Source organism: Myotis lucifugus, unplaced genomic scaffold, assembly GCF_000147115.1.
Source record: "Myotis lucifugus unplaced genomic scaffold, Myoluc2.0 scaffold_85, whole genome shotgun sequence".
NCBI classification, from domain to species: domain Eukaryota; kingdom Metazoa; phylum Chordata; class Mammalia; order Chiroptera; family Vespertilionidae; genus Myotis; species Myotis lucifugus.
Window position 1 is genome coordinate 675,763 of NW_005871133.1, and position 25,064 is coordinate 700,826.

The window sequence follows — 25,064 nt, forward strand, 5'->3', positions numbered from 1 at the left end:
CTTCCTTACATGATCTCCAGTGGGGAGTCCAAGAAAAAAATATTTAAAAGCAAACTTAATTTTAGTTGACTGTTGTGTTTTTTTCGTTTGTATGTTTTGTTTGCTTGTTTGTTTTTAGTGTTTGGCTTTCTAGTTATAAGCTTGGCTATTCCACTTTATAGACAGATTGCGATAGATATGAATAATTGCCAAGGCTTAGTAGTGATGTAACTTGGTAAAAACATTCACTTTTATGTTTTCACTTTTCGAATTTATTAAAAAATACAGAGATGGACTTTCATTCCCAATGGTAAAGGAATGGATTGACTACTACAGGATGAAAGCATAAAACTATGCCAACTTTTATATTTCAAACTATTTTTCTCTCCAAATTAGATCTAAAGTAGTTTTTACCTGTTTGAGGCTATATAATTATTATTGTCAATGAAATGTAGTGCTATTTGTCTGTTTATGTATATGTTTAATGCTGGTAGACTGATTATTTATCCCACTCTACTACAGAAAGAAACAATATTGCCATTTAAAGTTGAGATTTACAACACGTTTTGTGATCACTTCTATTGTATGGGTAGGAAAAAGCAAATGACCACATTTGGATATGATGAAATCCATGAGAATAAATAATAATGAGTGTGATGAGAATGGTAGGAAAAAGACTTATAAAAAAGACTGCTTATGTGTTTCCATGATCAACTCACACAGTTTCCTGTGGGTGATGACTTTTCCCCCAGTAATTGGAGGCTACATAATAGTTCATAGGAGCCTCAGTTTTGTAATTTGGAAAAACTTAAAAGTTGAACCTCTGTTCAGTGTATGTGTAAGACTGCAAGTTAATTTCTTAAGGAAGCAGTAAGTTGTAGGTTTTTGGTTTTTTCCCCCAACTAAAACTTTTTCATAAAAAGAAAATGTTTTGGATCTTAGGTGAGAGTAAGAAATATTAAAAAGATAAAGTATCAAGTATGTTGCCTTGTTTAAAAGGGTGCACATGGAAATAGTAAAGCTGTGAAGTATCCTGTGTGTGGATAATATTGACACATTAAACAGATGCCTAAAAGGCTTCACAACACATGACCCTGTTGTCCTAAAGCTTGTGAAAGCTGTTTTACTGTAAGTTGGGTAAATATTCTAAACTGTGTCTATGATTCTTAATTTTATTTGTGTATTATTAATAGTTTTGCTTTATTCAGAGGGCCTGTTATCAAGTATTCTCTCTTAATTGTGTATAATTCTAATGGTTTTCTATGATAGTAAATAAGACTTTAGTTTTCGTGCGGTGAAGAGTGTTTTGTTACTAAATGGTTTAACATCTAATAAAGAAGCAGGAGTAAAAGAGAACTGGGACTATGTCACGTATGCTTAGATAAGTTGCAGTTGTTGAGGGCTGGCTTCATCATCTGCTAAATGAGTCCTCGCTGATCAATCTCCTTCAGGGTGCATAAGGCAGTGGGTTTTGGATTATTTTTCTGACTGGCCTTCAGTACCACATATTACTGTCACATCCAATGGATCCTTCCTTGTAGTTGTAGAATTATTAGTAGGTACTCTTTAGAAACAAGATAATAGCTATGAAACAACTCTGAGGCATCCTAACTATATAATAAAAGCCTAATATGCGATTTGTTCAACCTGGAGTTCGACTGCTCACTATGGCATACACTGACCACCAGGGGACGGCATACAACATGGTGGGCGTCGGCGACACAGTGCTGGCAGTGGGCGGCAGTGGAGGTGCTGCCGCCCCGATGGGCCCCGACGAGAGCGGGACTGTGGCGGGATGGTGGAGCAAGTGAGCAGGTGGCGCCAGGCTAAGGCAGGTGTGAGCAGGGGCCCGATTGCCCCACAGACAGAAACCACTGGTGGCAGCAGGGGGTGGGGCCACCGCCCAGCTCCCAGGCACTGAGGGAGCCAGACAGGGGTCCTGGCCCAATCAATCGCTCTGCAGGCAGGATGGTGGAGCAGGTGATGGGGTGGCACCAGTCCACAGCGGGGCTGCGAGGCTGGGAGCGTGAGCTGGGGCTGCAAGCCTGGGGGTGTGAGCTGGGCCCCGATCCCCACAAGCCACCCCAAGGGACCCCACTAATGCACGAATTCATGCACCAGGCTTCTAGTAGTATAAATAGTAATGTCTTAGTCTGTATAGGCTGTTATAACAACAATACCAAATACTGGGTAGATTATACACTACCAAAATTTATTTCTCATAGTTTTGTTTGGAGTCTGGGAAGTCCAAAAAACTAGGCGCCAGAAAATTCTGGAGGCTGGTGAGGGCCCTCTTTCTGGTTCATCCACAGATCAGCGCCTTCTCATTGTGTCCTCACATGGTAGAAGAGGCGGAGGAGCTCAGTTGGGTCTTTTTTATAAGAGCATTAATCCCATTCACAAGGGTTCTAACCTCATGACCTAAGCACTTCCCAAAGGCCTCGCCTTTTAATACTATCACATTAGGTATTAGCCTTTTTTAAGATATGAATTTTTGGAGGAGACACAGTTATTCAGGCTATAGCTAACAGCCACCACATATATTACTACTTTGTATGTATTAACATTAATCATTTTGCTATACTTATTTTAAATGAAGTAACTTAGTCTCAGAGATGTCAAAATAACTTTCCTAGGACACATAGTCAGTTAAGAGGTAGAGCCAAAATTGGGAAATAGGTCTGTCCAGCTCCCAATGCTCTTTCTCTTCTGATTTTGCATAGTTATATTGAACAGAGTCCACATTTTTGTACTCCTGATCCAATACTTTGATGTTTGTTAGTGCAGTCATTAAAAGCCTAAATTTCAGAATCACACTGCTTGGATTTGAATTCCCACCCTTTGTTTCTGAACTTTATGATTTTGAGCAAATTCTTTAATCTCTTAGTGCCTCACATTCCTTATCTAATTTATAAGGCAGCTGTGAAGATTACATGAAATAATGTAAAGCACTTAAAATAGATATCTGGCCCATAGTAAGAGCTCAATACCTGTTCATTGTTGTTGTTCTTATTATTTAACATTACATCTATTTTCTCTAAGTATTTTTTGAACCTCCAGCTAATGCTTTATGCTTTTTAGTTAATATCATTTTATAGGTGATTTCTAGAAGTATATGTACGATATACTTTATTTATATATATACTTTTCTGACAAATAGAAATAAATTTTTAACTTTATAATTTTCACAAGCAAAAAACACATCCTTATAAGCATTCCTTGAACATCAGAGTTAACACAAAATGTGGAGAAAAGTGTAGAGAAGGGATGAAGCTGGAGCTGTAACTAGTTAAAGACAACTCCCCAAACCTTTCTAACCACAAAATTGGATTTGTAAAAGGAAAAAAATTATCAATATTATCACATTAAAATTCTTGAAATTTTTCTTTTGCTACTTTCTTATTCACTTATCTAGTCAAAGATACTTACTGGTATTGAATGTTTTCTGTGTGGCTGGTTCTATTCTAAATGATGATTAAAAAGAAAACAGTTTAAATAAACAGCCCTGCTCTCATGGGGCTTAAATTTTAGTAGGGGGATAAAGGTAAAATAAAGACGTAACAGTGTATATTAGAAGATGATAATTGCTTAAAGAAAATAAAGCAGGGAAGAAAGAAGGAAACCCAAGAAATGGTGATGATGATTGGGTGTTGGAATTTTTAAGTGAGTGGTATGGGAAAGCCTTAAGGAGAATGTGACATATGAGCAAAGATTTGAAGGACATCTGTGTGAGCCATGTGGATGGGTGTCTGCGAAATGAGCATTCCAGGAGATGGAAGAGCAAATGCAAAGGCCCTGAAGTAGGAACATGCCTGGCATATTCAAAAGTTAGTGTTATTGGCTGAAGTAAACAAGGAAGAGAGGGCCATATTGTCTGGGGCCTTGTAGGTCAAAGTAATAACTTTGGACTTGACTGAGGTAGATGACGATCCTATTCAACAATTAAGAGCAAAGGAGTACTGACTGACCATTTAATAGGATATGGCTGCTCTATTGAGAGTAGACTATAGAGGTAGGCAAGGGTGAAGCAGGGTGTAGACCTATTCAAAGGTTACTGAAGTAATTCAGATGAGAAAAAGGTGGTGGATCAGTTGATGGCTCAGTGCTCACTCATAGCAAACCAGGGGTGATATGTGGTTAGAAATTGATTAAATGTTTGCTGAAAGATTGGTGGGGAGTGTTAGATAAAGAGAAGAGTCTTTTTTTTTATGGTAAAGGTAAGTCATGACTTTTATTTAATGCATTATAAATAAAACCATTTGCACCAGCCCTAAAGTTTTTCTTGTTAATGTACTAGGTATTTTAGTTTACTTTGTAGTAAATCCACCATGTTATAATTGAAATTACTGATGCTACAGCAAAATGGGAAAGTATCTTAATAATTATTTTATTAGTTTATACCAAGCATTGTCAAATTATGGCCCAGGGTCCAAATCTGGCTCATAGCTTGTTTTTGTAAATAAAGTTTTATTGGAACACCCGTACATACATTCATTTACATATTGTCTATGGCAGCTCTCCTGCTTTTAAACAATAGAGGCCCACAAAGCCAAAAATATATACTACCTGGCCCTTTATAGAAAAATGTTTGCTGACCGTTGGTTTAGAATACTGTTTAAGAGCTGTGTCAAAATTTTTATCTGAACTTTTTCCAGCCACTCAGTGTTAAAGTATAAAGATAAAATTTAAGAGAAGACAGAAATGATAGAGAAAACACAAAGGAAGTGTTCAAATACTGGCACCAATTTAATTTCTTCCCCTTATGTTAATCTCCTTATTTATTTATTTATTTATTTATTTATTTATTTATTTATTGCTATAAATATCCACTTCCCCCTAGTCTCTGTAGTACTCTGTGCTGGAAAGTAAGTACAGCTGACTGGCTGGGGGTGGGGAGAGGTAGGTTTTTCTTACCAGTAAGACTAATTGTTGATTTCACAGCCTTGATAGAAAATAAAAAATGAGTATTAGCATTGGTGTGAGCATCAATCTTTATGAAGAATTTGACTCTTCTTATGTTTGTGTAATCCTATGACAAAGTGCAAAAAAGTAAGACTTCCAATGTTGTTTTCTTTCATAGGTCCATAATGACGGATCTATACTACCTCAGTCAAACAGATGGAGCAGGTGATTGGCGGGAAAAAGAGGCCAAAGATTTGACAGAACTGGTCCAGCGGAGAATAACATATCTTCAGGTAAGAAGGTTAGGTTAAAAAATAAACTTGAGTGAAAAAGAAGGGAAATCATAATAAAACTAAAAGTGAGAGTTGCTGTTGATTTCTAGTCATCCTAGCCTTTGCTCTTTTGAGAGTCCTTACTCATTTTACATATTTATTCAGACTCTCTGTGATGCCTTGAGTGGAATACAAAGATGGCTAAAACAAGGCCTCTACCCTAAAGGGGGCTGCTACTTATACACGCCTGAGCACGCACACACACACACACACACACACACACACACACACACACATACAACTATGCAAAATTGAAAGGTGTACATTTTATATGAGAAATATAGATGAAATCCTCAATGGAGAAAGAAGATGTTAGGGATAGTTTTGTGAAAAAGGTATTATTTGAACTAAGCTGTACAGGATAATTAGGTAGGATTTAGACACTTGAGTGGAAGAGAAGAGCACACTAGTTGGAGCATATGATGTGAGTAATGATCCATAGCTGGGAAAGGGCAATATAGGAACCCAGTGAGATACGGGATATTTTAGTTTGCCTGGAGTTTGGGGTTATATGAAAGGAGGGATGAAAAATAAGCTGGAAAAAAGGTAGATTTGGGAGCCAGATTGCAGAGGTCCTTGGGTGCAGGTTAAGCTTTATGATATATAAGTAGTAAGTGGTTACTGAAATATTTCATTTATTGCATAAAAATCACTTTAACAATAAATAGCAAAGAAAAAATCAAGGTTAAACCCCAAGTTCTAGACCCTTTTAAATTTATTCTCTTCGTTTTTTATTGTTCTTTTTTAGTTATTAATATTCATACCCATATTACATATTTGTGGGGATAGGATTGATTTACTTTTTATTTTTTTTCTTCATCTGCCAGAAGTTTTTGAAAGGTTTTTACACATAAGAGTGACATGATGAGAGTGCTTTAGTGATATTAATATGAAATAGTATTTTGGTTAACTGTGTTAGTATTGGAAGAGACTAGAGCAAGGAGACCATTTAGGATATGAGGACCATACAACAAGTGAGAATTATTGAGCTATGTGGCCGTTTGCATTGGAAGTGAAGAGGCAAATTTGAGAAAGACTGGGAAGATAGAATCGATAGGCCCTTCAAAGTAGTTAAAGAGATGAAGTGACTAGGGATATGGAGGCATCATTAACTGACAGGAACTTACAGATGGAATAGTGTTCAGTGGAATACAATATTAGTAAGTAGAATTCTTCAACACTAGTGTTGAAATTACCATGCCTATCCTTTTTAATACTATTGATGGTATACTTTCTGTGTACAATCACTGCTTTCCTTTTAAGGTTAAAAGCAGCGTGCTAGCCAGTGACTGGGTTCTGTATATTTTAAGGTGCACATTTTCTTATACTTAAATAGAGAAAAATAGAAAATCAAGTGTTTAAAGAGATCATTAAAAACGAAACTGATCTTGGCATGCTGTCTTGGTCTCATACTCCCGGGGACATTCATCAGAGGTGTCTGTAGAATGAGAAACGCTTGCCTCCTGTAGGGAAGAGGTAATTATATCCCATCAACTAGACTAGAACCTCATTCAATGAACTGTAAACAGCTGGTGGAGCAGAGCTATCATCCTCATTTAAAATGGAAATAGCTATGGTTTCTGAGTTTCTTACATTTCCACATTTTTATTAAATTTTTACCCAACAAAATTTATATTTAAACTATGCTTTGATCATGGTTCAGCTCCCCACACTGTAGCAAGAAACTGCTTTAGTTTTTTTTTCCCTCTTGGTTTTTAAGTGGCCAAGTGCTTTCACCTATAGTGCAAATTTGATCCTTTATGTGCTGATTTCTCTTTTTCTATATTGGAGAATTTCACTTGTAAGTCATGTTAATGCATTAAAACTACATTGTTTTTTTTAAATCTTTTAGGCTATAGCAAAACAGCATTTTACTTCAACCTTAATTTCAATTTCAAATATTGCTATTTAACAAATCTTTTATGCTTTTTTTTTCCATCAGAAAAAAAGAAAAAGTGATTTTTAATATTCAAGAAGACAATGGAAGTCTTAGTAAAAAAAGGTTTCAGAAAAATAATTTTCTTTAATTATTTATTTTTGTTAATTATTTAATGTTTTCATGGTCATTTTTTCTGTGTATTCTAAAAGTTTTTGAAGTCAGGAACTATATTTTTAACATCTTAGATGTCACTCATGCTTCATCTTCTCTGGGTAGAGGTGAATAAGAGTCCTTTCTCCCATTCCTCCCAAATTAAAAATATGTATTTTTAAGGAATGCCTTCTATAACTGGAATATTTATTCCCAGTGTATTTTTAAGCAGGACAGCTCTTTTAAAAAGAATGCTTTTTCACTAATTTAATGAAATGTATTAGAAAGTTTAATCAGAATAGTGGGACTGTTTATGTGGATTTTAAAGTGATTACATTACCCTGACCAGTGTTGCCCCTCTCTTTTCCTCTCTCTAAAATCAATAAAAACATATTTAAAAAATAAATAAATTTTTAAAACTAAAAGGTGATAATAATTTGTATCTAAGTAGGAAATAATAGGGGAAAGGTACAATAAAAACAAATGTTTTTAATATTTAAAATCTCTTTGGGAGACTTTAGTCATTTAAGTACCTAATTATATTCCTGACAAATAATTCAAGACTCTATAATTTACTTTCAAGGAATAATTTGGATGGTTGAAAACATTTTCAATTTCACTAGATGTTTACTCATACTGAAGTTTATTATACATACTAATGTATGTATGACTCATACATCACCAATAAGCATTTTTTAAAATCCTATTTTATTTAGAGTATAGCGCATCACTTGAGATGATCATGTGGTTTCTTCCTTTATCTTGTTGATGTGGCATTGATGAATTTTTGTATGTTGAACCACCTGAGTGGATAGACATTATATCTGAATAGATAGAGACAGGTCATTATACTATATTATCTATAAAAATCCAACACTTTTACATGTACATGCACCATCATTTCTTCTATCAAGTTAATGCATATCAGAGGCTGTCTAGGATTAATGGAAGAAGTGTAGTTAACATTCTGCCAATAAAATAGCCCTGTGGCTTTGGGTTTTTCTCTTCTTCAGATCTACCTGAGGTTTCTGGGTTTTTGTTTGTTTGCTTATTTGGAGGGTTGTGTTTATTTTTTGTTGTTGTTGTTGTTTATTTGTTTGTTTTATTTTAAATTTTGGTCTGAATCATCTTCCCATGGAGTGATTAGAGTGGCTGGGCTTGGGTTTGGAAGTGTCAGAGCTAATAAAGGAGACCATATCTTGAGGCTGTAAGTATCATTGGAAATAAAGAGAGGGTTTTTATAGTATGCCACATGAGAGGGTTGATTATGTTTAAAAGGTTAGGGATAGGATAGATACTATTGGCTTTGCAACCAAAGGATCCAGTATCTTGCCCTTTGTACTTACCTAATGGGTGAAAAAAGTAAGTAAAGCTGAACCCTTAGAGAAAGCTGGTAAATTTGAGTCCTTCCTGTGTTCAAAGCCTATATTCCATAGAGGCTTTAAATAATCTCTTTAAGTGTTCAGTGTTAGAGTTCTTTTCTTCAAACGAATGTTATGTTTTCCTTTTACATAAAAAGATAGTTCTATATTGTTCTCATGATTTGAATCCTATTTAATAAAAGAGTAATATGCAAATTGACCATCACTCCAAAACACAAGATGACCATCCCCATGTGGATACAAGATGGCTGGCAGGGGAGGGCAGTTGTAGGTGATCAGGCCAGCAGGGGAGGACAGTTGGGAGGGACCAGGCCTGAAAGGGAGGGCAGTTGGGGCCAATCAGGCCTGCAGGGGAGGAAAGTTGGGGGGGGGGAGACCCAGGCCTGCAGGGGGGGGGAAGCTAGGGGGACCAGCCCTGGAGGGGAGGGCAGTTTGGAGGGACCAGGCCTGCAGGGGAGGGCAGTTAGGGGCAACCGGGCCGGCAGGGGAGGGAAGTTGGGGGCAACCAGGCCGGTAGGGGAGGGCAATTAGGGGCAACCAGGCCAGCAGGGGAGAGCAGTTAGGGGTGACCAGGCTGGCAAGGGAGGGCAGTTGAGGGCGACTGGGCCAGCAGGGGAGGGCAGTTGGGAGCGACCAGGCTGGCAGGGGAGCAATTAGGCATCGATCAGGCTGGCAGGGGAGTGGTTAGGGGGTGATGAGGCTTGCAGGCAGAAGCGGTTAGGGGCAATCAGGCAGGCAGGTGAGCGGTTGGGAGCCAGCAGTCCTGGATTGTGGGAGGGATGTCCCAGATTGGAGAGGGTGCAGGCTGGGCTGAGGGACACCCCCCTCCCCCGCATGAATTTTGTACACCGGGCCTCTAGTTGTTAAATAAAAGTTGGCTTATCATTTTTAAAAGGGAGCAAATGTCACTGGAAACACAAAATCATTAGTTTTCCAGTAAGCAAGTAGCATTATAGATCTGAGTTAAATGTGCATTAAATGTTTTGAAAATGTGGTAGGCTTAAACTACAGGCTTTTGTTTCTGGATAAGAAGTAGTGAACACATGATTTGCTATTCTTCCTGCTAATTACAACAAAAAGAAATCCTGTACAGAGTGAAATTCCTGTGCTTTGTTTTGCCTCCTGTGTATCTTAGAACCTTCCAACCAGTGGGTAGAACAAAAAACAAACAAACAAGCATTTAAAAAAAACACATTTTGATATTTATCTACCCTATTCCAGGGGAACATCATGAAAAGTTGCTTCCCTACCCTCTCTGGGTGCCTCAGCTGTGGAGATTGAGCACATAGCTTTGTCACCACACCTGCCCTGACATAATGAAGGCACCCCTACCTCTCCCAACTGGTATTAGCATTGCAGAGACTTTGGACAAAGCGCACCATTGCCACACTGCAAATTGAGGCAGTTCCCTTCCCACTCCAACTTGAGTTGAGGGAGGGTTAGGATGAGGAGGGAGTTAGAGAAAGGGATTTTTGTGTTTGAAATTCCAGGCAGACCTCTGACTATCATGCATGAAACTGATCAGAATCACTACAGAAAGAGGTTTGATTGCTGAACTCTCGTATAATATACTATTCAGGCTTCAGAATGGCCACTAGGTAGCCCACAAGTGGGCAGAACAAAATACCACTGAAATGGCTTTTAACAAATAATTGACATTTGAGCCGCAATTCATAAAAGTAAGCTAGGAATCTAAAGTTTGACTGCCTACTAAAATGGAAAGCAGTGTCTCATAACATAATACTCATCATCATACCAGGAAAATCTTAATTTAGATTAAAAAAATATAATCAGCAGACACCACAGTGAGATGAGACACAGATGTTGGAATTACCTGACAAGAATTTTAAAGAAGCTATAATAATAAAAATGCCCCACTAAGCAACTGCAGAGTTGAAACAAATGAAAAAAAAAAGAAAGTTTCAGAAAAGAAATAGATACAAGGAAAAAAAGAGAAAATTTTAGAACTAAAAAATACAATAACCAAGGTAAAAAATTGTCTCATAGTAGAATAGCTATGACAGAGGAACGAATTGGTGCCCTTGAAGTTAGATCAATAGAAATCATCCAGTCTGATAACAGAGAGACTAAAAGTTGAAAAAAATAAACATAGCCTCAGGGACTGACCTTTGGGGCAATAATAGAATTTTCTTACGTTTGTATCTGGAGTCCCATAAGGAGAATGAAATAAGAGTGAAAATTTGAAGAAATAACTGAAAACTTTCTAGTTTGGTAGATCATTCAGACAGAAATTTAATAAGGAAATAATAGACTTAAATGTCATTTTAGACCAGATTTACTTAATAGACATTTATAAAGCATTCATCCAGTACACATGCCACAAACAAACCTCAGTAAATTCAAGAAGATTGAAATCATTATCAGGCATCTTTTCTAATCACAATGGCATTAAACTAGAAATCAACTACAGGAAGGAAACTGGAAAACACACAAATACACATACTACTAAAAAAAAAACCAATGGATCAAAAGTGAAATCAAACAAGAAATCAAAAATTGTTTTGAAATAAAATGGAAATGAAAACAACTTTTCAGAATTTATGGGATAAACCAAAAGCAGGTTAGTAACGAAGTTCATAGCTCTACAGGCCTATCTCAAGAAACACAAAAAAGTCCCAAATAAACAATCTAATTTTACACCTAAAAGAACTAGAAAAAGAACATACAAACAGAAGAAAATAATTAAGATCAGAATGTAAACAAATGAAATAGAAATTAAAAAACACAATTGAAAAGAACAATGATACTAAACTGGTTCTTTGAAAGGTTCAACAAAATTGACAAAACTTTAGCCAAACTTATTCAGAAAAAAATAGAGAGAGCCCAAATAAATAAAATGATAAATGAAAGAGGAGTTTACAACTAACAAAACAGAAATACAAAGAATTATTAAAGAATACTACAAACAATTATATGCCAACAAATTTGACAATCTAGAAGAAATGGATACATTTCTAGAAGCATATAACCTCTTAAGACTGAACCAGGAAGAATTAGAAAATCTAAACAGACCCATTACTATCAATGAAATTGAAGTGATAGTCAAAAAACTCCCAACATATAAAAGTCCAAGACCAGATGCCATCGCAGCTTACAGGTTTTATAAATAATCTATAGGTAACATCACCCTTAGTGATGAAAGACTAAATGCTTTTTCCCTAATATTAGAAATGAGGCAAGGATGACTACTATCACCACTTCTATTCAACACAGTATTGGAAATTCTATGCAGTGCAATAAGACAAGACAAAAGGAAAAATGGCATATGTACTAGAAAAAAAAATTCCTATTTGCAGGTGACATGATTGTCTGTCTACAAGGTAAATCCCAAGTAATTTACTAAGCAACAATAACTACATGACAATAAACTCATAAAGCAAATAAGTGAATTTAGCAAAGTCACGAGATATATGATCAGCACACTAAATCAATTATGAATTGACATCCTAGCAAGAAACAATTAGGCCCTGGCTGGGTGACTCAATGTGTAGACAAGTGCTATAAGTACCAATAGTACCCCAAAGAATAGCCCTTTGCAGAATGGAAGAGCTGGCAAAACAGTATATATTACTCTGACTTTTATTTAAAACTAGAGGCCCAATGCATGAAATTCGTGCAAGGTCCTTGGCCTCAGCCCCTGCCCACCACTGCTGCGGCCAGGGGCCTCTGCTGCCTCTGCCATAGCCCCCCGCCCACTGCGGCTTTGTCCATAAGGATGGACGTCCAGTCTAATTAGCATATTATGCTTTTATTAGAGGCCCAGTACACGAAATTCATGCATGGTGGGGGCGGGGGGTGGGAGTTCCTCAGCCCGGCCTGCACCCTCTCCAATCCGGGACCCCTCAGGGGATGTCCAACTGCCAGTTTAGTCCTGATCCCCTAAACTAGCAGTCAGACATCCCTCTCGCAATCTGGGACTGCTGGCTCCTAACCGCTTGCCTGCCTGCCTGATCGCCCCTAACTACTCTACCTGCCTGCCTGATCGACCCTAACTGCCTCTGCTTGCCTGATCTCCCCCTAACTGGTCCCCTGCCAGCCTGGTCACCCCCTAAGTGTACGGAAGGAAGTCGGAAGATGTCTGGTCGATCCGGTCTAATTATCATATTACCCTTTTATTAGTATAGACTAGTGGCTCAGTGCATGAAATTCGTGCACGGGGGAGGGAGGGTATCTCTCAACCCGGCCTGCACCCTCTCCAATCTGAGACCCCTAGGGGGATGTCTGACTGCTGGTTTAGGCCAGATCCCTGTGGGATTGGACATCCCTCTCGCAATCTGGGACCACTGGCTCCTAACTGCTCACCTGCCTGCCTGCCTGATCACCCCCAACTAACCCCCCCACCCCCGCGCCAGCCTGCTTGCCCCAAACTGTCCCCCTGCTGGCCTGCTCGCCCCCAACTGCCCCCCCCCCCCACCAGCCAGCTCACTCCCAACTGCTCCCCGGTGCCAGCCTGATTGCCCCTAACTGCCTCTGCCTCGGCCCCACCATCATGGCTTTGTCCGGAAGGACATCCGGAAGGCCTCCCGGTCTAATTAGCATATTACTCTTTTATTAGTATATTTTATTATAGATAACAAAACATCTGCAGCAGCCTCTGCACAGGAGCAAAGTTTCAACCAGGCTTTCTCTGTTGTGTCTGATATCTTCATCTTTTAAAAAAATTTATCTTTATTGTTGAAAGTATTATAGATGTCCCTCTTTTACCCTCATGACCCCCTCCACCACATCCTTCATCTTTTGATACTATGTAAAACAGGGCTAGCCATTCTGGAGCTTGTTTTTACTTTTCTCCTTCTTTCCCCCTTCTCCCTTTTTTCTCTTATCCTGTTCCCCATTTTTTCTCTCTTTCTTTCTCTTTCCCCCCCTTTTCTTCTTCCTTTCTTTCCCCTTTTCCATAGTACTTCCTCTTCACACCTATTTTTTTAAAGAGTATCTGCCATGTCATCCTGTGTTTTGGTTTTGAGGAAGGAAACCCTACTGGGTCCTGTTAAGTAAAATGATGGTGGAGGAGCTTTCTAAAATTCAACCTTAATTTTTTAAGCATGCTATTTTTAACATGATCAGTTAAGCTGGTTCTGAGATCTGGGTATCAGGCTGTAAACTGATAGAGAAAAATTGATGAGATGTGCATTTATGTAGAATTGGCAGAATCTAGCTCCTCCAGTAACTAAACTTTTCTTTTCTAGCGTTGGAAGAAGTTTTGTTTACATTAGATTCTTGAATGGGAGAATTAGACTTGGATGCATCTCATTCTTTCTCTGCCTTTCCTTTGTGGTGCGTGTGGTAGCAGAAAATATTACCAAGTTTGCTCTGGTGTACACATCTGTCTACCCTGGGGTAGAAGTTTTTTAGAGACCACCTGGAACACACAGAGATATTGTCTCAAAGACCCTGAATGGAAGAAAGCACCACATTTATTTGTTGCATTCTACTGAATTTGTAGAATTTTTTTTGAATGGCTTTAAAATATTCAATAGAGACTTCTAGGCAAAGAGCAAAACGGCAATTATCGCAGTACTTACGAAGATAAGCTTTCCTTCTCTGTAACTGTATAGTAACTATCTGTCTTTGCTTCATCTGTCAGGACAACAGTCTGTAAACTATGTATCTTGATATCTTTTCTCCATTAAGTTTTCACACTTAAAGGTTTATAAATACCCACAGGGAAATGATTTCCTAAAGCACTTAGTAGCTTACTTGTGCCACAGCTATTGTGTTGTCCTTACTATTTGCAACCCCATTGTTCTCTGCTGGAGGAGTGGAAAGGACAACTCCATACCATCTTAACTTTGCTATGAAGAGTTTCCTGTTTAATATGGTAAGAGACAATAATTTCCGGTCTTGGCTTTTAAAAATAAGAATGCTTTTCAAGGTGTGTTGTTTTTTTTCATGATTATTAACTATGCCCAGTCTTCATTTTAATTACCACGATGCAGTACTTCAGTTCTCTTATTTGCTTCATTACCTTTTCTGCTTTGGTTCTGAAAAATAATTTTAGAGAAATAAAATCAGATTGTTTCCAATATGCTGAAATGCTTTCACCACTGTTGATGAATCTTTTCTTCATTACCAACACAAAGCTAGATACTGTAATTTTAAAAAACAAGTGAAAAATTGTTTAGTCTTATGATTAGATCAGGCAAAGAGCATGTTAATATTTAACTTACCTGGCTCATTCCTTTGTTTTTCTCCTGACCTCCTTTGTTGGAAATAGGAGCTATCTACCTAGGGCTTAACTCTTCCCTACAGAAGGAATGTTGTTAAAGAGGAGCTGGAAGGATTCCCAGAGTTCCAGTTTTTAATCCTTAAGTGTGTAAGTTCTTCAACCATAAAAAGATGAAAGAACACATAGGGTAAAGCTCCTTGATGTTGGTTTGGCAGTGAAATATATATAAACACCAAAAGCACAAGCAACCAAAGCAAAAATCAACAAGTGGACTACATCAAATTGAAAAGCTTCTGCACAGCAAACGAAACAATGAACAAAATGAAAAAGTAACCTATGGAATGGGAGAAAATAAATAGTTGCAAACCATATATCTGATAAGGGGTTAACATCCAGAATATATAAGGAACTTCATAGTAAAAAAAAAACATAATGAAAATATGGACATAGGAGTGGTCAACAGATTATTAAGCATCAATGAAATGCAAACACATGAGATGCACAATGAGATATCACCTTATACCTGTTAGAATGGCCACTGTAAGAAAGACAAAAGATAGCAAATTTGTTGAGAATGTGGAGAAAAGGGAACTCTCATGCACTGTTGCTGGGAATGTAAATGGGTACAATCATCACGGAAAAAAATATTTGCTAAGTGATATAAGACAGAAAGACAAATACTGCATGATCGCACTTACATGTGTAATCTAAATGAGTCAAATGCATAAAAACAGAGTAGCACAGTAGTTACCAGGGGCAGGAAGGTAGAGGAAATGGGGAGATGTTGGTCAAAGGGTACAAGGTTCAGTTATGTGGGATAAGTTCTAGAGATCTAATATACAGCCTGGTGACTAGTTAATAATACTGTATTACATACTTGAACTTGGCTAAGTTGGCATTGTTTTTGTCTAAGTACATGAAATTCAGTTGAACTAATCGTTTATTAAGCATATACTACTTGCAAGAGATGCCTGGAAATAGTATGTTTAGCTTATTTTGACTAAATTTTTGTTGTTGTTAATTTAGCCTGTTTGTGCAATGTTTTGGTCTATAATTACTGGGCAGAGAAATGAGGGAAATTACATTGTGGCTGGAAAATTTTCCTCTGTAGAGGCTTTTATTTGTGTGTACAGAAAATGTAAATAGTCATGGCAAAAGCTTTATCTGTGATTTAATTTAAAAGCCATGGAATCAGTACCATTTCATAATATTACATCATTAACTTACAATTACTACTAATTTACTAAGTGAAGGCAGTAGAAAACCTCTAAATCCTAGCAGTGCCAAAGTAATATAATAATGGCTGTTGTTTACTAGTCAATTCAAAATTATTATTTTTTTAGCAAAGTAGAAATTAAGCTGGCTTTCTAATTTGAACTATGTCCAATAGTAACTTTCAATATTTTAAAGTAAAACATTTCAGCATTATGATGGTACCGTTAGTGAATTAGTAATCATTTAGGTTTAAGAGATGCTGCTTCCCTTAATGTGCCATCTTGATTAGAGTCAGATTGATTTAAATGTACTTCCCAATGTTGATTTACAACTATAGGATAATGAGAGCCAATATAGCTTTTAGTTCTGTTGAGATAGGGTCATTCTTGGGAATTAACAGTATCAGAAGAAATGCCTCAGAGATTGTTTAAAAAAATATACAAAACTGAAGAAAAGGAAACTGAATACAGAAGAACCCTATATTAAGTCCTCATTTTTTAATTCATATATACCAGTGATGGCGAACCTTTTGAGCTCGGCATGTCAGCATTTTGAAAAACCCTAACTTAACTCTGGTGCCGTGTCACATATAGAAATTTTTTGATATTTGCAACCATAGTAAAACAAAGACTTATATTTTTGATATTTATTTTATATATTTAATGCCATTTAACAAAGAAAAATCAACCAAAAAAATGAGTTCACGTGTCACCTCTGACACACGTGTCATAGGTTCGCCATCACTGATATATACTATGGTGATAGCTTTTTGTTGCAGAATTATAACTGTAAAAATGTTACGTAATACTTAGCTTATAAGGGCTCATGATTGGGCCACCATGTAGCACTAAATACAAAACGTATTGTATTTATCCACTGTGAAATAATGTTTCTTAATATTATGAGGATAAATGAAATATGTTTGAATTAGCTTTGAGCATACAGTATGTCATTAGTTTCATAGTATTTTTGCGAAGGAAGGATAGGTGAGCAGGGGGCAAAGATTGTGGAGGGAGGTCATTTTTGTCACAATATTTAGTTTACAAATTAAAGCAAAATCACACAATTGAATTAATAACAAAGCCTGAATTAGAGAAAACTGTCTCTCAAGCCTCTCCTTGCAAAGTTCTTTAACTAGAGCATGTTGTTCCAAGTAATTTTGACAAATTTGCCTCATATTTTTAAAACTTTAATAGTCATCACCATTGCAAGGAGCAAGAATGTATGTGCCTTTTTAGGAGTCTGACTTTAAGGAGACCCTATATACAAAAATCCCACATTATAAATATGATTTATAGAGTTCATAGTTTTACTTCGCTCTTCACAATTATTCTTTACAATATGGACTTCCATTGACTAATGAAAATAGTACTTTTTTCTTAGCATTTTATAAACACAATAAATTATGTATTTTAAGGTTTAGCATAAATGCAGTTTTATTCATAACTCTTTTCAGTCCACCTGAAAGTGATTTTTTCCCAATGGAAGTCCATACTGTTCCTTAATTTCTTGTTTATCACAGTCTTAGAACATTCAAATAGTCTATTATTGTAGTTATTGATACATATGATTTCTTATTCTATTGGATTATATATATATATATTGTATATATTAAGTGTTTAATAAATATTTATTAAGTAAGCAAAAGTTTACCTTAGTCAGTGAGTGAAACTCAAGGCAGAAGAAGAGAAAAATGAGTGAGATTCTCTCCCAGTGGACTAAGGAGGAGGGGGATTACATTTTCAATCTGTATTTTCCCAATCTTTTACTCCCAAATAAGAATTACTTCCTAGTGAGCCTCCTTTTAAAAGGACTATATTGTAATCTATGCACATAGCAATTGTGTGTGTGTGTGTGTGTGTGTGTGTGTGTGTGTGTGTGAGAGAGAGAGAGAGAGAGAGAGAGAGAGAGAGAGAGAGAAGGAGGGAGTTCTATAAAAGATGAGGGAGGGGAAAGATAAAAATAATCAGAATATAGAACAAAACAATATGCCTGCATTCTTGCATAACTGGTAGAGAAATATAAAAGGGAGTGTGCATTAGGCACACTAGAAACAAAAGCAGATTTTATAAAAAATAGCTACCCTATTAAAGCATCATTAAAACTTCTTTTAGTATTGAGGCCCTTCTGTATATTCTTTTTTTTTTGCCTTTTTATTGACTTATTGGGGTGACATTGGTTAATAAAACTATATACGTTTCAGGTGTATGATTCTATAATATGCTGTCTGTATATTGTATTGTGTGTTCACCACCTCAGGTCAAATCACTCCTTCTATATATTCTTGCTTCTGAATGAGACATGCTTTCAAGTTTTTGTCAGACATCAACCAGGGTCAATGGTAATTGACAAAAACTAGCCCCTTCCCTCTGATACCCATCACACTGTTGTTTGTGTCCATGAGTTTCAGTTTTATATACCACATAGATTGTCAAATTTAAAAAGTGACAGCAGTCAACACAACAAAAGCCAGATGGTATGAATGAATCAAAATTATACCTTTTTTTTCAGATCTGCCAAAAATATATATTTTTTGGTGTACTGCAGAATTTTAGGAATTAGTTTATGTGTGCCATGAGATGAAAAAGGTTAAAAATCGCTGGTATAGGTTCTGCTTTGATAGAAAAAGGCTAGCCTGCATGGCACATTGGAATGTGGAAAACAACCTCTTCTGAAAGTAACTGTTGCATATTCCCTTCTCAGCTTTTCCTTCAGAAACATTTTACAGCCTCGCTGTCCTAGCCTTTGTTTCTAGGGATCTCTTCTTGACAAAACAGGTAATATCCTTAGAAAACAGTGGTAGATTTGTGATTTGTTGACTGCTTTATTCAAGGCTCATATAAATTGAGAATTAGTAGTTCCTTTGCTTCTTGCTTTGTGGAAGAGAAGATTCTGTCCCTGAACGCATCCATTCTTTCTCCTCCCTTTCAGACAAAACAGCTTCAACAACTTTTCAGGCTAAGGAGTCCTTGTCAAAACAAACTTTTATTTGAAGAACTAAGATGCTTAGGGATGTTTAGCAGCAGCTTATATGAATTACAGCAGAATTGATATATTAGAATGGAAAAAAGAAATTCTCAAATTAGCTAAGCCCATTTTACCTACTGTTAGAGAGTATTAAGTGTACATTATCCAGATAAAGCTGGATTCTTTGCTTTATAAAATATACTGGATCAGTCCTGGCTTATATGATTTATGCACTTTCTATTCATCTCAGAGCAAATATAAAAATAGGTAAATGAATCTCCTAATTAAAAAGTGGCTTACCACATTCTCAAGACAGTTAATATAGAACATGTTCTGCATTTTATTGTGAAAATTACTAGTAACTGTCAAAATTGGTGTGTTTTTTTAAGTTCCATGACTGATATTTTATAGTTGTTGAACTCAGATATCCTTTTACTCAGTGGCTTTACTTCCATAATGATTTTGTTCATGACATCTAGAACTCTGGAGATAGGTGGAATTAGTAGGTATATTATAATTTTTCCTTTAAAATGACTTCAGTTTCATCAGGGAATGTAAGCTCAGAATGCTGAATTGCAGCTGAAATAAATATCTCAGTGTACACAGCTTTGACTTCAGAGATGTTCTGCATGATAGAGAAGTGAAAATAGTATTCTTTTAAATGTTACTGCTTAATTTTATGTTTGTTTTGTGGTGTTTCCCAAGTAACTTTTTTTTCACTGCCATCTCCCTAAGTGTGCACATAAAATATTCAGTAAATTCTTTGAAATTTGATCTTTAAAGCTCGATTCTTTGCCTTATAAGATATACTGGATCAGTCCTGGCTTATATGAGTTATGTACTTGTCATCTATGAAGAGAAGTTGCTCTGTACAGCTTATCTTCACCTTTATTTCTCTTCCTCCCTGACAGAATCCCAAGGACTGCAGCAAAGCCAAGAAGCTAGTGTGTAATATCAACAAAGGCTGTGGCTACGGCTGTCAACTCCATCATGTGGTCTACTGCTTCATGATTGCATATGGCACCCAGCGAACACTGATCTTGGAGTCTCAGAATTGGCGTTATGCTACTGGTGGGTGGGAAACTGTGTTTAGACCTGTAAGTGAGACCTGCACAGACCGATATGGCATCTCCACAGGACACTGGTCAGGTAAGAAGCCTGTGTACAGCATGTCAGATTCTCTGGGTTGAACTGCCACATAACCAGATCATCAGATTTCTTTGTACAACTTTATGGCTCATAGTCCTCTTTTTCTCTGAATCCATGAATGCTGTGCATTATCCAGATAAAATCGTTAAAAGAATATTTTATTTAAAAAGTGTTTCATGATCTATTTCATTTTTCATGTTTATTTTCATCTGGATTTAGCAAAATCACTAAGCTTACTCAAGGAATGCAATTTACTCTTACGATGATGATGATGGTGATGGTGATATACCTTTCACTTTTTAGGGTGATTCCACACTATTGACTTCAGTTAATTCTCATAATTATCTTGTAAGTAACATTGACCTGAGGTTTTAAAACTTCAGCATGCCTGAGACTCACCTGGAAGGCTTGTTAAAGCAGTAGGTCTGGGTGGGGCCTGAGAATTTGCATTTCTGACAGTTGCCAGACCCAGGGACCAAACTTTGTGAACCAGTGAGGCACCTTTATCTCTGTTTTACAGTTAAGGTCAGTGAGGCCTAATTTGATTATGCAATTTTACATTTTATTCAGGAAACATTTGATAACAAATAGTGTGATTAAGGTACTATACTAGGCATTATAAGAGATATCAAGATCAATAAGAAATTTCTCTCCTAAGTTCTAGAGAGAATAGAATATATAGTTTCTTACTGCAAGTCTATTTCTACAATGATGATCTTTAAGCAAGGTCTAAAATTGGGCTACCTTTGCTAAAAATACTGGCTTTAACCCTGACCGGTTTGGATCAGTGGATAGAGCGTCGGCTTGCAGATTGAAGGGTCCCAGGTTCGATTCCAGTCAAGGGCATGTACCTTGGTTGTGGGCACATCCCCAGTAGGGGTTGTGCAGGAGGCAGCTGATCGATGTTTCTCTCTCATCAATGTTTCTAGCTCTCTATCCCTCTCCCTTCCTCTCTGTAAACAATAAAATATATTTTTTTAAAAATAAAAATTAAAAAAAATACTGGCTTTATCATTTTGTAATTCTGAGCAAGTTACTTAACCTAGACCTTAGTTTCCTCATCATTAAAATGAAAAGTAATAATTTACTTACCTCTTTGAGTTGTTGTAGGAGTAAATGAAATAATACATGTGATGTACTTAACACAGCACCTGATATATGAGCTCTATTAATTGTTAGCTATCATTAATAGCCTTTACTCATTGAACAAATACACATTGAGTGTCTACAGTGTGGAAAATACTGAACTAAGTTATTAGGTGAAATGCTGAGCAAAACAATAGACTGTCTCTGCACTCACATTTTGTGGGAAGTCAAACTTTTCAAAAGGCTGAGATATTTCAGTTAATATAATTTCTCACGGAGCTGACCACCTTTTTTCACAAGTTAAAACACTAGATGTGGAATAGGGAGCCATGTCATTGGCAGAGTGATAACTTTAGTTGCTTTGTTTCTTTTTGCCTCCTTTGGAAAATATCAGATAATACCTGACGCTTCACAGAAGTGGTCAGAAAAGCTAATTGGATAATTTCTATAAAGTGCTTTAAAAGGTTCTATATGGATTTAAAGTATTATCTTGTGATGTGAGTTTTGTCTTCATTAGGATGATTTAAGAGCCTTATTCTATATATCAAAAAGTGAAAAGTTGGCCTCACTAGACTTATCAAATTTAGTGTATAGCTAGGCCTTGCCTGTATGCTACAACTAGTTATTTGGTTTGTTTGATTTTTAATCCCTATATATTTTGTACATACAGGATATGAAGATTAAAATGACTTGAATTTGAAACATTCAGAATTTCTTAATCTTTAAATAGGTTCTAGAAATCATCCTTTATGTGGAATCTAGGGCCTAATAGATAATAAGTTACTTATACAACTTATAAATAACAGAACTCTGGTTAGTACTCTTGCTTGTACCTACCTCCAGTCTAAGTCCTTCCCAGTATACACATGCCAGGCACCTTACCTAACAGAATAATGATCAGAAACATAGAAACTCCTAAATGTTTGGGAACTAAATAAAATGACTAATTGTAATATCTCTACCCTCTTATTTCCCCTATCCTGTAACTTTTTCCAAACTTTCCTTAGAATTTCCAGTACTGAAAAGTTGTCAGTGGTATTTTACTCTGTCATTTGCAGTTCCTGATTAAAGAAGTTGTTTTATCATGGTAGCACAGAATTATAATTTTAATTAAATAGATCTTTCCTTTATCACTACAGGTATTGTATAAAATAATATATTTTTCTTCATGCCAGTCAATTAAACTGCCTTTTGGACACATTTAATTAATTAAACTAGTGATTATTTTCAATATGCTTGCAGAACTTATCATAACTAAAATAATTTAGATGATAATCTTGAATCTAAAAGAAAGAAGAGATTTATGTTTGAGCATAGCAAAGTATGGTTCCCATCCACTTCTGTTTCTGTTTATGTATTAGTACATTATCTATGTATGCACCTTTTGGAAAAACTAGCCCATTTCTAGATTTAGAGAAACAGAATGAAATTTAATAAGGTCTTTGACATTAATTCTTTAGTTATCCATACATCAATTGTATCTGTTATTGTTCTGACTTGTACAAAGAATCTTCGGATATTTCCCTTGGCACAACTGTCATGAAATTATTATTGTTCATATGTACTTGACATGATGTGCCTGCAGGTGGAATTTAGTGTTCAATTCCTGTTCAAATCTGTCACCAGTACAGGAATTAGTATACAATCTGATTATTTCAGTAGCTAAATCATACCTTGTAGGTGGAGTTCTATTTTTCTTCTTCATTATTTTATATTTGTATATGAAACCGTATCCTATATAGTAATTTGGTCAAGTGAAGCAAAATATTAAAAATTATGCTTCCCATTAAAAATTATCATAATATTTTCCATCATCTATTGATGTTTATTCCAACATTGCTGATAAAATAATCAATTTAATTTCTTATATCACAAAATGTTTCCTAAACCTAAACTAACTATATATAACAGGTGTGATTCTTCCTAATAGATTACTTATGATAATTCAGAATGGGAATCTTGGTATTTAATGGTTTGAAGTATCTTTCAACAGTTATCAATTTGTTTAAAGTACATTGACTGTTGTAGGCTATGTATGAGGACCAGCTTCTGAAATGCTTTTATAGTTGATATAAACACTCTTGAATAGATGACTTGGCAATAGAGAACCTCAACCATTTAAACTTAATTTTCTGCTGTTGCTTTGCTTTCTTTTTTAAAAATTGAACATTTATTTAGATTAGCAATTAAACCAATTTGGCTATTTTGTATTTCTTTCTCATCTTTTTCCCACTGTCTTAATAAATATGTAATAAATTGAACTGAATTACTTAGTTTGATAGATCTAATTGACAAACATTCTTTTAAGTGAAAATAATGACTAGTAAGAAACAGTGTTTGTAGATGTGATAAAATCTAATGCCTTTGAGTGTCTGATTTAAGTACCTGCTTAGGTAGATTGCCATTTGCTATAGTATTTAGTTATCTAAACTGGACGGTTACTTTTTTCCCATACCTCATTTAAAAAAACTCTTGCTCAAAGAGTTTTATTTAGAATCTTTATATGGAGGAAGCCTTAAAATAAGAATAATTTTAGAAAAGAATGTGCTATGTGCCAGACACCATGCTGGGTTACATGAAGGAGGCAGGCAGCTGAATGAACAATTAACATATATTGAGATATGGGTAAATTGATAGTACTCTATCAATAAATTTAGTTAAATCCATCCCCTCACATTGTTACACATTTTTTTCTTACAATGAGAATTTTTAAAATTTGCTCTTAGCAACTTTAAATTTATAATACAGTATTGTTAACTATAGTCACCATGCTGTATATTATATCCCCAGAACTTGTCTTTTAATTGGAAGTTTGTACCTTTAAACCACCTTTCACCTTTTCTTGAAGCCCTGCACCTCCCTGCCTCTGGCAACCACCAAACTATACTCTGTGTCTGTGAAATTATTATTACTTTTTAGCTTCCACATATAAGTGAAATCATATAGTCTTTCTGTTCTGACTTATTTTACTTAGAATAATGCCCTCCGCGTCTGTCTATGTTGTCACAAATGGCAGGATTTTCTTTCTTTTTCATGGCTGAGTAATATTGCAAGATAAATGGATGGGTGGGTGGATGGATAGATAGATAGATGATAGATAGATAGATAGATAGATAGATAGATAGATAGATAGATAGATAATGTGGCTTAGAATCTATAGGCATAATATGCTAGTTAGGATAGGCTATGGATATGCTTCTCTGTAGTATTTTTACAGTAATATTTTCAACCTTTGGTGATTAATTAATAGAAACTTGAAATAAGTGCATATAATATTTTAGATTCCTTATGCTGATGAAACATCTTGATTTCTCTGTTTATGTAATGTGAGAGAAGGGGAAAGTACACTGGACTTTCCATATTTAATCTTAATCCTATTGTTTTTAGCTTTCAAAACTTTAGTAATTATAGTTGCTGAACCCCAGTTTAGCTCTGAAAAACAAAACAAAACTCATGATACTCAATGCCTACCTCCCTATCCACATTTATAGGGCTCTAATCACAAGGGGAATATGATTAACAGGTATAAAAGGTATTAAGATGATTTTTCACATACAGTTTATGTTCTTTATCTGTGTTCAGTAAAACACTTTAAGAAGCACTGTTCTATTGAATTTTTAGCTGTTTATTTTATGTTGAGGGAGCCTCCAGATGGCAACAGGGCCTAGATCTTCTGGGTTATTTACACAATGCCAACCACTTGACCACAGCATAATAAATGCAATAAAAGAATCACATAAAATCCACCTTTCCTATTCTAGTCTAAATCTCAAACAATTACTCTGTAAGCTATGTCAGGCACTTTTACTAAGTTGGAGATTTTTTGCCTGCCCTGT

At 36.0% G+C, this 25,064-nt stretch overlaps 1 protein-coding gene across 6 annotated transcripts in view; it reads left to right on the plus strand.

The window, feature by feature from the left end:
- FUT8 (fucosyltransferase 8) overlaps window positions 1-25,064 on the plus strand; it is a 221,624-nt gene that overhangs the window by 153,612 nt on the left and 42,948 nt on the right. For all 6 annotated transcript variants that reach the window (XM_014457787.2, XM_006090977.3, XM_023755817.1 and 3 more), the window contains 2 exons: window positions 5,060-5,174; window positions 19,905-20,142. In XM_014457787.2, the coding sequence (XP_014313273.1) occupies window positions 5,060-5,174; window positions 19,905-20,142 (353 nt within the window). The remainder of the gene's footprint in view (window positions 1-5,059; window positions 5,175-19,904; window positions 20,143-25,064) is intronic.